At 39.5% G+C, this 17,746-nt stretch overlaps 1 protein-coding gene across 11 annotated transcripts in view; it reads right to left on the bottom strand.

Moving 5' to 3' along the window:
• Window positions 1-17,746, bottom strand: part of Ehbp1 (EH domain binding protein 1) — a 297,197-nt gene that overhangs the window by 258,007 nt on the left and 21,444 nt on the right. For all 11 annotated transcript variants that reach the window (XM_085829085.1, XM_029483503.2, XM_029483502.2 and 8 more), the window contains exon 3: window positions 2,277-2,334. In XM_085829085.1, coding sequence (XP_085685211.1) covers window positions 2,277-2,334 — 58 coding nt within the window. The remainder of the gene's footprint in view (window positions 1-2,276; window positions 2,335-17,746) is intronic.

Genomic DNA, 17,746 nt, shown 5'->3' with positions numbered 1-17,746 from the left:
AAATCATCTCTAGACATTTAAAATACCCACTATAACATGGGGGCTGTGTAAGTACTTCTTATTCTACTATACTGTTTAGGGAATAATGAGGGAAGTTTCAGATATGTTCAAGACTAGTGCTTTTTTTTTTTTTTTTCTTTTGAGACAGGTTTCACAAAGACCAGACTGGGTAACTCCTAAATACAGAGAGCTGACTGTATAAAGGAAGATCTCAAAGAACATTAAAACTAAAAAATAAATAGAATAAAAAGTAATTTGTTCTAGAATACACTACCTTCTAAGAAAATTAACCTGTAGCCTCAAGTTTATATTTTATTACCTAGACTCAAACAGGATCTGGTACCATATAAGACAGAATCTTTCATAAAAATTCTTTCAATTGTCATATGCCATTAAGTAAACAAAGTTTATTTACTATCAAAGATGAGTATATTCTGAAGTGACCTACAACCTAAAGTATTTTATTATATTTATTGTATTTCATAACTCTTATAGAATAATTGCTAGCTAAGTGCCAAATGAAATAAAGTGCTTACAGTGTCCACTCTAAAGACTACTGATATAGTCATAACCCTCTATTACACTTAAAGGACAACTTTATTCTGGTCAACTCCACAAAAGCTGTAGATGCAATAGAAGTACTGTGTCCATTCTTAGAACTCCTCCTCACATGTGAATAAGACAGTATTCACATTATCATGCCCCCAAACTACAGATATGTGTCTTGAAAAAAATACTGTTCATGACGTGAATCAGCTTCAATTCCTATATTGCTGGCACCTATATTGCTGGCAGGGGTGTTTGGCAATTTCTGGTGCACACATGTGTGCACGTATATGTATGTGTGTTGAGTGTGCACACATACTCTAGTGGGTGTGTTGGGAAACAATACTATGCAAAGTTGTATGGGCATACATGTAAGGAGGCTAAAGGCTGCGGCCAGGTGTCTTCCCTATCACTCTCTACCTACTTAAACAAGGATTCTAGCAGTTAACACTGACAGAAGTAAAAAAAAAAAAAAAAAAAAAAAAAAAAGACTACATACTCAGGGGACTGAATAATTAACTAACTTGTAGTATATTCACAGAATGGAATACTATTCAGCAATAAAGCAATAAACTACAAATGAAAACAAAGCATGAACACATTGCAAAAACATGATGCTACGCAAAGGAGACCACGCATAAAACAGTTTTACTATATAAAAATTATATAGAACACTATTAAAGCTATACAAAAATACTACTGTAATATTTTTGCATGAAATTCAAAAATAGCTAAATTAGTCTTTGTTGACAGAAAAATCAAAATAGCGCTGGCCTCTGAGGGCTGGAAATTGCCTGGACAAGACACAGAAATGTTATGCTGATAGCAATCTATACTTTGACAGGAGTACTATTTATGCAAGTATCAGAATATATACATCATATTTATTATATATGCAAACTGTGGTGGTTTGAATAAGAATGGCCCTATAGGCTTACATATCTGAGTGCTTAGTCACCAGGGAGCAGCTCGGGGTGGGACTGGGAAGCCTGGCCTTGTTGGAAGAAGTGCATCAATGCAGGGCAGGGGTGCTCTGAGGTTTCAAAGGGCCAAGCCCAGCTCAGTGTCTCTCCTCTCTTCCTCCAGCACTATGCCCTTGCCAGCAGGCTCCCAGCCATGATGATAATGGACTAAACTTCTGAAACTACAAGCAAGCCCCAATTTAAAGGCTTTCTTTCATAGAGTTGCCATGGTCATGGTGTCTTGAATAACTAAGGTTTGATGAATTTTGCACCCTTAAGTTTTAGCTTAATAAAAATAAAACTGGAGGCCAGATATAATGGCACACACTTGTAATCCCAGCCCTTCGGAGGCACAAAAGGGAAGATCACAAATTCTAAGTCAGCCTAAATACAAAATGAGCCCTGTCTCAAAAACAAACAAAACCACCTTGAAAAGGTACTTTTAGTAAGTTCTCAAAATTGCAATTATCATCTAACAAATTTTTCTTAATAGCAGTCTATCTATAGGAAAACAAACTAACCTCTAATAAATATGCATACAGCTGTATGCTTACGAAAATAAAATTATCTACAGAACAAGATGTTTAAAATTCTATTCTAGTCTCCATGTATGATACTATCAGTACAAAGAAAAACAAATCAAGATCTTTGAAAAAGTCCACTTCTCCTCTCCTGCAATCCAGCATGAATCAGAAAGTGGGCCACTCTAAGAACGCTGAGCTCTTCCTCGACAAATTTTTAAGTGGTGACTGTTCAGAGCAGACTAACCTTGGAAGACTTCCTTCGGCTTCTTCTGGTCCAAACAACCACCAGTTTATCTGGTTGCCTATCAAATTAAAAAACAAAGAAAGAAATTAAGGGTAATTCATCTTAAACAAAATTATTAAAGTTTAGTTCTAGTACCTTTAAAAGGACAAAAGTGGCCTGGGGTGACTCCACAAGTGAAAAGTTTTCCACACAAGCACAGGAACCCGATTTCCATCCCTAGCACTGAGATAAAAACTGGATGTGGCAGTGTGTTCTGGAACTCCAGCTAAGGGCAGAGACAGGAGGATTCCAGGAGCTACCAGCCAGCCTAGTCAAAATGATGAGTGCAGGTTCCATGAGAAGCCTGTGTAAAAGCTAAGATGGACAGTGATAAAGACCCCAGAAACTGGCCTCTGCTTCCCACTCTAGCATGCAGGTGAGTGAGCACATGTGCATAAGACCCTCATGCACACCCCTCCCGCAGACACATGAAAGGACAAAAGTGTTTATTACTTTAGATTCCACAAAGCAATTAAGCTCCAGTTCTACTCCTAAGTACAGTAGATGCTAAATTCAGATATGATGTCATTGAAATAACTAGTATTTACTCTAGAAACTTTTCTTTAAAAGTAATACCAAATCAATTCGAGAGAATAACCAAATGAAATGCAATAGTTAGCCCACATCTGTGCCCTCCTACAGTGCCTCACTTCTCACACATTATCCTTTCAACTTTGAGAAAGAAACATTCTAAAGGCATCGTGGGTGACACAACTTTGCATCTTCTAAACAATGCATACAGTGGATAGCTCAAATGTTTTCATAACCACCTAATTACCCTCACAAAGCAATTCTGTGCTGAAAAATCTGCACAGTACAAAATATTACCTGTATCTTACAATCTTATTTAAAAAAACAAACAAAAACAAAACAAAAAACAAAAAACTGCCAAAGATAAATAACTGAGCAAAACTCTGACAGAGCCCAGCCTGTAACTGAAACCCTCCGAGACCACAGAACCCTCTTCCTTATTGTCTGCTAATGGAAAGTCAAATAAAATAAGACATCTTTAGCTACTGAAACAAAGTTTTCCTTCAAGTTCCTGGAAAACAAGTAGAATATGATTATCAGCTATCTTACTTACAGTTTCATTTTTTAATAAACGTAGTTAAAAATGCTTCCCACACCAGGCTTAGTGACACAAGCCTACAATGCTAGGTGCTCCCGTGACTGTGATACAGGATCAGAAGATCAACCCAGCCCTGACCAGCGAAATTCCAGCTCAAAAGGAAAAGTGAAAAGAGCCTAGAGCATTTGCCTAGCATGTGTGAAGACCTGGTAAATTCTCATTACTGGAAATGAAAGTTATGTACTTATGCCTCAAAGCACAAATAAACCTGCAACTACATACATTACAACTAAACTGCAAAGGGGCAGAAATATAGAAAGATCATAGAATAAAGAGAGAAAACAAAGTCACTGACAAACAAGTAATTAAAATGGCAGAAGTAATTAAACTTCTCATTAGCAACAACAGTCCCAGAGACAACGAAGTTCAGATCTGCAAGTGCAGGAGGAAGGCAGTTGCTCCCCTAGAGCTTATGCCCAGCCAAACCATCACCATCTAGGACCAGCAGGAGAGGGCAGCTGCTGCCAAGCCTGACTACCTGTGCTCAATATCCAAACCCACACAGAAGAAGCAGAGAAGTGATACAAGTGCACACAAAACACACACACACACACACGTAATAATGTGTAAATGTTTACACATACACAAAGATAATGTATTTATAATGTAAAGAGGAAAGATCTGAAGAAGCAAAATAAGATAAATGCTAATGGGTGTTTTTTCTGTGGGACAGAACCTGAACGTAATACACACACACACACACACACACACATACACACAAAGGTGAAATGAATTGTTTGCATAAAGACTTATTCAAATATATGATGAGTCTGATGGTAGTTCAATTATGAAATGCTCCCAGAGTGAGACACTGGGAACAGTGATCAGGTAATGGGGATGACAATTTCTATTAAGAGCATTAATCTGAGTCCCAGCACCAACAGACAGCAATAACCTGACATTGAAAACAAAACAAAACGCCCTCCTCTCCCTCCACCCTCTCTTCCTCTGTCTCCTGCTGCAGGATATTTGATCCCATTGTGAACCCCGAGATTATGTTACTTAATGAAAAAACCTGTTTTTAGTTGTAGTGTGGCCCAGCCTTAGCACCTTGAATCATTCTGGCTAGAGTACAGAAATGCCTTTACCACACACCATTAATCCCTCTGGCTTGAAAGCAGAAATGTCCTTAGTACACACCTTTAATCCCAGACAATGAAGGTAAACTTAGTTTGTAGAAGGAAGCACCGCTGTTTGAAAGTGATGTCTAATTGAGTGACAGACAAAGTGATGAATCAGAGAAAGATTTGACAGAATAGGATCTTTCTCTCAGGAGAAGAGAGAGGAAAGAAGCTACTTCAGAGAGAGCAGCACAAAGAAAGGGGCAGGGGCAGTTTTATCAGGACAGTTGGACAGAGACAAGTTGCAGAGAGAGAACAAGCTAGACACAGATAAGGACAGAAGGAGTCAGAGAATAAGAAAAAGCCAAAAGATTAGAACAGATTGCCAGAGTTAGTTTGAGGCCAAGCAGAACAAAAAGTTAGAGGCTGAGAGAGAAGCCAGATTGATTCTGTCAGCTTGGAGAAAAGTTTGAGCCAGAACAGCTGAGTTGAACCAGCCATCCAGAAATCAGAAAGAGCTAGAAAGAGTAATTAGCAGCAAGTCTCAGAGGCTGAAAACATTCCAGGCCTACATTAGATTATATGAAGGCTAGAAGCTTCCAGGACTAGGCCTAGCTGAGCAGACAAAGGCAGTGAGCCTCGGAGATAATTACATCAGGTAAATAAAAGTTTAGACTTATAGTTCCCCTCTCCCCTCCTATCTTCCTTCCTCCTTCTCTTCTCTTCTCTCCCTCCCTCCCTCCCTTCTCCCTCTCTTCCTCTTTCCCCTTCTCTCTCTTCTCTTCCCCTCCTCTCCCTGTCCTCTGCTCCATCTCCCCTGAGCAGCTGCAGTTGGCACACTGAGACCCTATATACATAACTGTCCCTTTGGCCTCTAGTCATGCAAGATGACAACCAGTCTTCAATTGATAAACCAGCCTGCCATTGAAGTCTGATTTAGCTTCTAGCATACTATGTACCTCATAAGCATCTGCTCTCCAGCCACACCTTTTTAATATCTTCAGATGTCATGGGGGAAGCCCTGCCTCTATTTCCCCATTTTCTACCTGATACACTCTTATTTTGTGGCCTTCTTTGTGGACTTTTAACCATTTTTTATTTTACCTTAGCACTTTCACTCTCACACACAATGTCAGCACACACACATACACACCAAACTTCAGACAGAGTTAATGTCTCTACAATGTTCCCAGTAAATACCCAAGCCATGCCTCTATTTACATACTTTGTATGTGCTATAATATCATTATTTCTATCTCCCCCTACCAGACCACACTAGCTGATCAACTTTATATTTGTCACTAGCAACTAATGTTGTAATCTAGTACAAGGATAAGGCCCAATGAACATTCATTACTGAAAAGAACGAACCCAAGTTGCATCCAAGAATATCCAAATGGTTAATTATAATGGGTGAGACCTAACCAAAACCAGCAGCAATATAATGTGCCTTCTCTGCAGCTTATATGAATTTCACAAGGATGTTTACCTTGGCTACACATTAAAACCTCCAGGAAAATCTTTTTAAAATACTTATGCTTACCTTCCAGCCTTGGAGAACCTGATTTCATGGGTCTAGTGAACAGCATTTTTAAAATTCCACAAGTGATTCCAATAATGACAGCAAAGACCCACCGGACAACAGGGACCATGGTAAACAATCACCACAGTTCATGGCTTAAACCACCATCAACTGTGACAAGAGGGTCTCCCCACCAGTCACGATGCCCTGCACTGCTACTTGATTGCACTTTCTTTTTCCTAGCTGGACTCTGACAATCACCACCACCCCCTACCCATTTTAATGCTTCAGCGAAGTGAAGATTTTTAACCTGGAAAAGCAGGAAGGGCAGTCCTCTAACCTGTATGCCCTGCTCCAAGGATGTAAACAGAAGTGACATATTTGAAAATTCCTCCTCCAGAGATAGTTAAACGTTTTTCCGATTCCAATTCTGTGAACAATGTAGATGTATTCACTAAGGGATGTGGATGTAAGTTAGTGGGAGAGTGCTTACCTAATATGTATGTGCAAGGCCCTATGTTAGATCCATAGCACCATGTAACAGACACATACTAAAAACATGTCTAGTAGAGATGCGTCTAGTTTTACATTATCAAGAGAAATGTTCAAAAGTAAGTGATTCTCAAAAAAAAAAAAAAGTGTACCAACAACAACACAACTGCCTGACTGCAATTAATATTTTAAGTATTCATACTGTGCTAAAAAAGAACCATTAAATATTTACTAGTCAACTCACAAGAGAAAAGGGACACAGTGCTGTTAGAGTTTTCCACAGCTATCAGAGGGCCTGGCCTATAATTATAGAACTTTCTATCAAGGAAGTCAAGAAAACCTGGTAGAGCCCTGGTTTCAGGGAGACTTCAACCACCAACCTTTAGCCACATAGTAACAGGGTACACAAAGAAGGGAAGGGGAGAAACACCTTACAGGCATTTAAATATGGACCTTTTGAGACATACACATAAGACGTTTGTCGTCATACTTCCAACTAAAGCGGTCTAAGGGGTTTCCCTGGTAACCTGAAGCCTTCTGATGGGTTTGTTGGAGCAAATCAGCCTGTGAGGCTGGAATAGACAGGACGTTCTAATCCAGCCTGGGTTACAGAGTAGTTCCTACGTCAAAACATTAAAAACAAGAAAAATAAGTACCACCTTCTCCTTTACTCTCAGAAACCACAGAAATGGACAACTTGAATGTGAGGAGAGCAAGCACTCCTCACATAGCACCATGGTTCTGACCCTGAATTCCAGAGAGAAGGGGGAGGTTCAGGGAGAAATGCAGAACAGTATAGGAAAAGGAAGAGAGGGGTCATAAAGTCCAGACTACAGATCAGGTAGCTCTAACTTCTTAAGCCTGCAACTGCACTTCTGCCCTCTTTCCCACTGCTGGGTGGAAAGGTAAGTGGAAAGAAAGTCATTTCTAATGTAAAAGTTAAATCCATAGACTCGCGTGAAAACCAGTCATACGACGTTCTAGAGCAGTGGTTCTCCACCTTCTTAATGCCCTGACCCTTCAATACAGTTCTTCACACTGTGGCAACCCCAACCACAACATTATTTTCATTGCTACTTCATAACTGTAATTTTGCTACTGTTATGACTTGTAATGTAGATATATATTTGGAGATAGAGGTTTGCCAAAGAAGTCGAGACCCACAGGTTGAGAACCACTGTTCTAAAAACTTTAAAAGCATTTAACAACTATTTTACTGGATGTCTACTATGTTCCTAATGTTGGGTGGAGCAAGAGATTCAGAGGTGAGAGAAGACAAGCTGAGCACCAGCTGAGTTTACAAGCCAGTGTGAGGTAACTAAAGCCAACTGCCCAGTGGAGGCCCCAGTGTTGGGGGCACACAAAGAAAAGGGGTCTTCCACAGAAAGGTGTATGCCCCTAAATGTCTCAGGAAGGACACACTTAAAAAAACAAGAAGGAGGAGGAGGAGAACCTACTCAACAGTGCAGACTCTTTGATTCAGAATTTGTAAAAAGTACAATTTATAATACTTTTAACGTAAAGTCCCATGACAGATGAGTGACTAATTACAGTACCTCTGGTTAGATAATTACACAGCAATTAAAAGTACCTTCCAAGGTCACTCATAAGCATGTGACAATGCTTAGGATCTGTGTTAATGCAGATTTTAGGTTTTTTCTGTGCTATATACTAAGGGAGACCCCCAAGAGCAAATTTCTCTCAGTGAGGCACCAAATATTGATAATCTATAGGAAATAAACTGTTCTATTTTTTCTACAGTGAATACACAGTATTGGTCAAACCACTGAGAACAAATGAATGCTCAATACCCAGCCAGAAACAAGGCATTTTTATTACAGTCTCCTAGGCTCAGGGAACAGGTCAGAAGAAAGGGTGGGAAGAAAATTAAGAACTGGAGGAAATTGGGGAAAGCAGTTCAGGACGCTGAGGTCAGAACATGCCATGGCTGTGGTACTCTGAACTGTACAGCTCTGTGATCATCTCCACAAGATTGGGTCTGCCAAGGAAGAGGAGGGGGCCACAGGGCTCACTGTTGCTTTATGTGCAATCTGGAGGGAGGGAGGGAGGGAGGGAGGGAGGGAGGGAGGGAGGGAGGGAGGGAGGGAGGGAGAGAGAGAGAGAGAGAGAGAGAGAGAGAGAGAGAGAGACTCTTCCTTCAATGGTACAGACACTCTAAGGAACTCATATTCCTACAAACAAACTCTCATCTATGCTCCTGAAAATAAATCTAATGAAACTCATAACACACACACACACAGTCATGAAAACAGAAATAGAACTAGTTGAAAAGAGGAAGAGAACTAGCTAGTAAAACACCTTTGTTCTGTTTTGTTTCATTTTGTTTGTTTGTTTGTTTGTTTGTTTTCGAGACAGAGTTTCTCTGTATAGCTCTGGCTGTCCTGGAACTCACTTTGTAGACCAGGCTGACCTCGAACTCAGAAATCCACCTGCCTCTGCCTCCTGAGTGCTGGGATTAAAGGCGTGTGCCACCACGCCTGGCTAAAAACACTTTTATATTAAAATTTCTTAGACAAGGCAGAAAAAAGAAATATGTTTTTCTGTACCTTCAACTATTTATTTATATTATATTTAAATTAGATTTATATCATTTATATTATTTGATACTGGGAGTGGCATAAATACGTACAATGAGTTACAACATTTTTTAACTTTAGAATTAAGAGAGGAGAAAAATGAACTTGATTTTTTAAATTTATTGAGTCTAAAGAGTCTTCAGACTGAATTTTGTTTTCTAAGTGAACAGACTATAGGGGAAAGAGTAGCAATTCTGTCTTCAGTTAACTCAGTATTTCCAAGGTCTAAGAAAAGATTTTGAGCAGTGTCTACTTGACCCCTGGCATCCTTCCCTTTTGAAGCCACGCTATTCCTGGGCCCTTCCTACAGTAGTCCTGAGAGGCTGAGTGGGGCCAAATAATACCATAAGTGCTTCAGATCTTATATTCTCCTCAATGTCAATTAAAACTCCCACTTTGCCAAAGTTCAGTATCTAAGAGGAAAAAATATAAGGAGACATTTGTTTGAGCCTAGGAGACACACATCGATAAAAGAAGTCACTTCCCAGATGCTACGATGCAGAGGAACTCAAGACTGGGAGACAGAGCATTTGTTTTTCTCCTTTCACATATGGTAAAATCCAGAGAAAGGCAGCTAGACTGGGGCAGCACACTTGCTTTTCCTCGATCTGGCACCAAAGACCTTAGAAATATTTCTCAGTTGTTATCAAATGTAAAGGGGCTAGACAAAAACTGAAGCTAGTCCTAAATGCAGTGCTTCGGTGACTCATAACATTACATGTCACTAAACAGTTGCTGATGTGAGAGAAGTGAGAGCTGCAGGCAGGGTAGTCACTCACACTCTAGAGTTAGCTAACAAATACTAATGATATAACAGAAGTGGTAACAGGTCCCTGACTTCTGCCTAACACACAGTACTGATCCTGTGAGGTACCAAGGACACCTTAAGCACCCACGCACCCTCACCTCCAGTACCTTACAGAGCTGGCATTGAGATGGCTCCACAAGTAAAGGAGTGGCTTGTGGAGTACAGTGAACAGGAAATGTTTGAACTAGAGCCTACTTGACTCTAGCACCCTTTAACAGAGAGCAATGGTGTAGGGGACCCTCAATATTCACACAGAAGGCCAGCTGACCTCTCTACTCTGAGAAGTTAATAGTAAATTTCCAGATGTAGAGATGGCTCTAGAGGACCCCAGTCCAATTCCCAGCACCATGTCAGATGGCTCACACTGTTACTCCATCTCTAGAGGGATTCAAAGCCTCAAGTCAACAAGGGTAGCCACACTCATGGTGCACAGAACACATATACACACAGTTAAAAATAAAAATCACTCTTAGGATAAATTTTTATTAGGTTAGACTATTTGTATTTCTGGGTATGTGCACTACAGTAACCTATCAACATTTCAGAAAACTCCCCAAAGCACATATCCCTCCACAACCCACTCTAACAATAGAATGGCTGTTATCTTGTGAGAGCTTACGTTTCAAAGTACTGAGACCAAAATGTAACCTAATCTTTTTCACTAATATGGAATCAATGTTTCCAAGGATGAAGGACTCAAATTTCTATTTAAGCCTCTAGGCTATTTAAAAATAAGAAACCTTTAGAACATGAAAAGTCCACATTCCTCTTATAGAGTCCAGGAACTACTTAAAATGATGAATAAGGACCTAATGTGCACAGACACTTCACTATGCAAGCGTCTTCTGTGGAAAGGGCCCTCAGCCATATCAGAATATTTCACAGTGGGGGTTCTAAGAACACTGAGACAATGGGGGACAATTATCATGGGCACTCTGACTTCCCTATTTCTCCAGTGACAGTTTTTATCCTTGAGTAGGTACATCTGCCTCCGACTATGTCTCATGTACACCTAGTTAATTATGCTTGCTTTATGCTTCCTTCATAAGCAATTTAGCAACTATAATAATTCAACAGAATAAAATGTCTACAGATACAAATCATGTTATATAAGCAAGCATACAGGTATACATCCACTCTGTACAAATGTATGGCAGTCCTAATATGAAAAATATAAAAGATCTTTGTCACAAATAAAAATATGCTTTTAAATTCATTTCTAAAATTACATTTTTGTATCATTTTGTTTTTAAAAGTACCTCTGAGTGACTAAAAATATTGAACTGATGAAATACATGCTCTCTAGCTGGCCTTTTCTCTGGAACTTACAGCAGTGTTTAGGGTCAGGAGCACATTTCCACGGAAGGAGTGAGTTTGTCCTCTGTGAGTAGAAGTCACTTTTGACAAGCTGTCACAAGCACACCACACAGAAACATAAAGCACTTAGAGAGAATCAACACAGAGTCACTGCTGTGTGTGTGAAACACACATCTCCCAAACAATGCCACTTTGTTGTTACTCGAATAACCACATGGGATGTTTCCTTTCACTTAGCATATGTCTTACTGCTCATTTCCTGGTCTGGTGGGGTTACATGAACCTTACATGTAACTAACACAAAAATCAGTATTCTGGGGCTATGTGCCTGATTCCCTGAAACAGATGCAAGTACAAACAATACTGTATCAATCTAACTACACACTTCCCAAAAAAATCATACAATTTACTCCTCTACTCTGTCACTGATGCTTTAATCTGTCTGTCTGGATTCTGACTTTAAGGTTCTCAAGAGATTTCCTTGGGAGGAAGAATACTCAAAAAGCATTCCTTGAAAGAAAGCAGAGAAACGATAAGATAAAAAACAGTCATGTAAAGACAGGCAGATGTGGGTTGAAACTGCTGCTCACCTTCTTCTGCTTGCACCAGTTAGGCATGTGGGCTGACTTGTGAAATAAGAGCCCTACAGGAACAACATAAAAATATGTTTGATAACATATGAGAATACTAATATTTGTGTTGATGGCAAGCAAGACTTTCCAACAGGTACAGGAAACAGAGAGTATGTGAAGCGTTAAATTAAAGGAATTGCTGTGGACAGTACTTTAAAACAATAGAGAAAGCAAGAGTATTTTTGGAAATTTGTATTTCATACATACACAGCAATGACTCATTATTGTGCTTCTTGGCTCATAAATACCTTTATATTAGAAAAACTAGATAGGCCCTTCCGGTTGCCAGCTCCTGGTCACCTTGGGCGTGAACTCGGCAGAAGGCCCCATGGTGTGAAGGGCCTGTGACAGCAGGAGCAAGGACATAGGAGCACTGCCTGACCAGCGGCTGGAGATACTTCTGATTGGTACTGGTATACCTTGGTTTCGAACACACCAGACAGCCCCACAGTCCTCAGAGAAGACACCACTTCCAGGTGCCCTAACACACCCAGGATCTTAGGATTCCAGGATCTCAAAATAACAGGAGTTTGGTCACACCAGGATCTCAGGATCTCGGAGGAAGCTTGACTGCCAAGAACTCTGACAAACCCAGAATCTCAAGTTTACAGGAGCCAGGAATCACAGGATTACAGAGAAAGCTGGACTCTGAGGAGTCCTGAAGAAACTGGGATTATAGGAAGGACAGGCTCCAATCAGATATATTGAGGGCAGCAAGTACTTGAGAAAATCAGATGGCAGGAGGCAAGCTTAAGAACAGAAGCAATAGAAACCAAGGTTACTTGGCATCATCAGATCCAAACTCTCCCACCATAGCAAGTCCTGGATACACCATCACACCAGAAAAGAAAGACATGGATCTAAAGTCACTTCTCATGATGATGATGGAGGACTGTGAGAAGGAAATAAATAACTCCCTTAAAGAAATACAGGAGAACACATCCAATCAGGTGAAAGAATTGAACAAAACCATCCAGGAACTAAAAATGGAAGTAGAAACAATAAAGAAAGCACAAAGGGAGACAACTCTGGAGATAGAAATCCTAGGAAAGAAATCAGGAACCATAGATGCGAGCATCAACAAGAGAATACAAGAGATGAAAGAAAGAATCTCAGGTGCATAAGATTCCATAGAAAACATGGACACAACAATAAAAGAAAATGCAAAATGCAAAAAGATCCTAACTCAAAACATCCAGGAAATCTAGTCCACAATGAGAAAACCAAACCTAAGGATAATAGGAATAGATGAGAATGAAGATTTTCAACTTTAAGCGCCAGCAAATATCTTCAACAAAATTATAGAAGAAAACTTCCCAAACCTAAAGAAAGAGATGCCCATGAACATAAAAGAAGCCTACAAAACTCCGGATAGACAGGATCAGAAAAGAAATTCCTCCTGACTCATAATAATCAGAACAACAAATGCACTATATAAAGATAGAATATTAAAAGCAGTAAGGGAAAGGTCAAGTAACATATACAGGCAGACCTATCAGAATTACACCAGACTTCTCACCAGAGACTATGAAAGCCAGAAGATCCTGGCCAGATGTTATACAGACCCTAAGAGAATACAAATGCCAGCCCAGGCTACTTTACCCAGCAAACCTCTCAATTACCATAGATGGAGAAACCAAAGTATTCCATGACAAAACCAAATTCACACAATATCTTTCCACAGATCCAGCCCTTCAAAGGATAATAAAGGAAAAACTCCAACACAAGGAGGGAAATGATGCCCTAGAAAAAGCAAGAATGTAATCCTTCAACAAACCTAAAAGAAGATAGCCGAAAGAACAGAATTCCAACTCTAATAACAAAAATAAAAGGAAGTAACAATTACTTTTCCTTACTATCTCTTAATATCAATAGACTCAATTCTCCAATAAAAAGACATAGATTAATAGACTGGCTACATAAATAGGACCCAACATTTTGCTGCATACAGGAAACCTACCTCAGGGACAAGGACAGACACTACCTTATAGTAAAAGGCTGGAAAAAAGATTTCCAAGCAAACAGTCCAAAGAAACAAGCTAGAGTAGCCATTCTAATATCGAATAAAATCAACTTCCAACCCAAAGTTGTCAAAAAAGACAAGGAGGAGAACTTCATACTCATCAAAGGTAAAATCTTCCAAGATGAACTCTCAATTCTGAGTATCTATGCTCCACATGCAAGAGCACCCACATTCATTAAAGAAGCTATAGTAAAGCTCAAAGCACACATTGCACCTCACACAATAATAGTGGGAGACTTCAACACCCCACTCTCACCAATGGACAGATCTTGGAAACAGAAACTAAACAGAGACACATTGAAACTAACAGAAGTTATGAAACAAATGGATTTAACAGATATCTACAGAACATTTTACCCTAACACAAAAGGATATACCTTCTTCTCAGTAACTCATAGTACCTGCTCCAAAATTGCCCATATAATTGGTCACAAAACAGGCCTCAACAGATACAAAAAAATATTGAAATTATCTCATGCATCCTATTAGATCACCACAGACTAAAGCTGATCTTAAGTAACAATATAAATAATAGAAAGGCAACACTGATGTGGAAAATGAACAACACTCTACTCAATGATACCTTAGTCAAGGAAGAAATAAAGAAGGAAATTAAAGACTTTTTAGAGTTTAATGAAAATGAAGTCACAACATACCCAAACTTATGGGACACAATGAAAGCAGTCCTAGAGGAAAACTCATAGCTCTGAGTGACGCCATAAAGAAAAGAGAGAGTACACACTAGCAGACTGAGAGCACACCTAAAAGCTCTAGAACAAAAGGAAGTAAGTTCACCCAAGAGGAGTAGACAGCAGGAAATAATCAAACTCAGGGCTGAAATCAACCAAGTGGAAACAAAAAGAACTATTCAAAGAATCAACCAAACCAGGAGCTGTTTTGTTTTTTTTTTTTTTTTTTTTTTGAGAAAATCAACATGATAGATAAACCCTTAGCCAGACTAACTGCAGGGTACAGGAACAGCATCCTAATTAACAAAATCAGAAATGAAAAAGGAGACATAACAACAGAACCTGAGGAAATCCAAACAATCATCAGATCCTACTACAAAGGGCTATACTCAACAAAACTGAAAACCTGGATGAAATGGACAATTTTCTAGACAGGTACCAGGTACCAAAGTTAAATCAGGATCAGATTAACGATCTAAACAGCCCCATATCCCCTCCAGAAATAGAAGCAGTCATTACTAGTCTCCCAACCAATAAAAGCCCAGGACCAGATAGGTTTTGTGTAGAGTTCTATCAGACCTTCAATGAAGACCTAATTCCAACTCTCCTCAAACTATTCCACAAAATAGAAACAGAAGGTACTCTCTCTACTCAATTCGTTCTATGAAGCCACAATTAATCTGATACCTAAACCACACAAAGACCCAACAAAGAAAGAGAACTTCAGACCAATTTCCCTTATGAATATCAATGCAAAAATATTCAATAAAATTCTCGCAAACCGAATCCAAGAAAACATTGAAATGATCATCCATCATGATCGGGTAGGCTTCATCCCAGGAATGCAGGGATGGTACAATATATGGAAATACATCAACATAATCCACTATATAAACAAACTCAAAGACAAAAACCACATGATCATCTCGTTAGATGCTGAGAAAGCATTTGACAAAATCCAACACCCCTTCATGATAAAAGACTTGGAAAGATCAGGAAATCAAGGCCCAAACCTAAACATAATAAAAGCAATATACAGGAAACCAGTAGCCAACATCAAACTAAATGGAGAAAAACTTGAAGCAATCCCACTAAAATCAGGGACTAGACAAGGCTGCCCACTTTCTCCATACCTATTCAATATAGTACTTGAAGTCCTAGCCAGAGCAATTAGACAACAAAAGGAGATCAAGGGGATACAAAATGGAAAGGAAGAAGTCAAAATATCACTATTTGCAGATGATATGATAGTATATATAAGTGACCCTAAAAATTCCACTAGAGAACTCCTAAACCTGATAAACAGCTTCAGTGCAGTAGCTGGATATAAAATTAACTCAAACAAATCAGTGGCCTTTCTCTACACAAAGGATAGCAAAAACTATTCTCAACAATAAAAGGATCTCTGGTGGAATCACCATGCCTGACCTCAAGCTGTACTACAGAGCAATTGTAATTAAAAATGTAATGGTATTGGTACAGCAACAGACAGGTAGATCAATGGAATAGAATTGAAGACCCAGAAATGAACCCACACACCTATGGTCACTTGATCTTTGACAAGGGAGCTAAAACCATCCAGTGGAAAAAAGGAAAGCATTTTCAACAAATGGTGCTGGCACAACTGGCAGTTATCATGTAGAAGAATGCGAATTGATCCATTCTTATCTCCTTGTACAAAGTTCAAGTCTAAGTGAATCAAGGAACTCCACATAAAACCAGAGACTCTGAAACTTATAGAGGAGAAATTGGGGGAAATCCTCGAAGATATGGGCACAGGGGAAAAATTCCTGAACAGAACAGCAATGGCTTGTGCTGTAAGATCAAGAATCGACAAATGGGACCTCATAAAATTGCAAAGCTTCTATAAGGTAAAAGACACTGTCAATAAGATAAAAAGGCCAGCAACAGATTCAGAAAATGTCTTTACCAATCCTAAATCTGATAGGGGACTAATATCCAATATATACGAAGAATTCAAGAAGTTGAACTCAAGAAAATTAAATAACCCCATTTAAAAAATGGGGTACAGAGCTAAACAAAGAATTCTCAATTGAGGAATACCAAGTGGCTGAGACGCACCTGAAAAAATGTTCAACATCCTTAGTCATCAGGGAAATGCAAATCAAAACAACCCTGAGATTCTACCTCACACCAGTCAGAATGGCTAAGCTAAAAAAACTCAGATTGACAGCAGATGCTGGCAAGGATGTGGAGAAAGAGGAACACTCCTCCGTTGCTGATGGGATTGCAAGCTTGTACAACCACTCTGGAAATCAGTCTGGCGGTTCCTCAGAAAATTGGACATAGTACTGCCAGAGGATCCCACAATACCTCTCCTGGGCATATATCCAGAAGATGTTCCAACTGGTAAGAAGGACACATGCTCCATTATGTTCATAGCAGCCTTATTTATAATAGCCAGAAGCTTTCGGAAAGAACCCAGATATCCCTCAACAGAAGAATGGATACACAAAATATGGTACCTTTACACAATGGAGTACTTCTCAGCTATTAAAAACAATTAATTTATGAAATCTTAGGCAAATGGATGGATCTGGAGGATATTATTCTAAGTGAGGTAACCCAATCACAAAAGAACACACATGATATGCACTCACTAATAAGTGGATATTATTCCAGAAATTTAGACTACCCAAGATACAATTTACAAAACACATGAAACTCAAGAAAAGGAAGACCAAAGTATGGTTACTTCCTTCCTTCCTTCTTAGAATTGGAAACAAAACACCCATGGATGGAGTTACAGAGACAAAGTTTTGAGCAGAGTCTGAAGGAATGACCATCAAGAGACTGCCCTCCTTGGGGATCCACCCCATAAACAACCACCAAACCCAGACATTAGGCAGATGCCAACAAGTGCCTGCTGACAGGACCCTGATATAGCTGTCTCCTATGAGGCTCTGCCAGTGCCTGGCAAATACAGAAGTGGATGCTCACAGTCATCCATTGGATGGAACACAAGGTCCCCAATGAAGGAGCTAGAGAAAGTACCCAGGGAGCTGAAGGGCACTGAAGCCCCATAGAAGGAACATAAATATGAACTAACCAGTAACCTCAGAGCTCCTTGGAACTATACAACCATTTATACTATGAAATGATAGTGTGTGTGAAGAGAGCAAGAGTGGGGAACACAAAGA

This window comes from Mus caroli, unplaced genomic scaffold (genome assembly GCF_978045245.1).
Source record: "Mus caroli unplaced genomic scaffold, Mus_caroli_1 scaffold_13, whole genome shotgun sequence".
NCBI lineage: Eukaryota > Metazoa > Chordata > Mammalia > Rodentia > Muridae > Mus > Mus caroli.
Note: the sequence above shows the minus strand (reverse complement) of the source record. Positions and strands in the feature narration are given on the sequence as shown.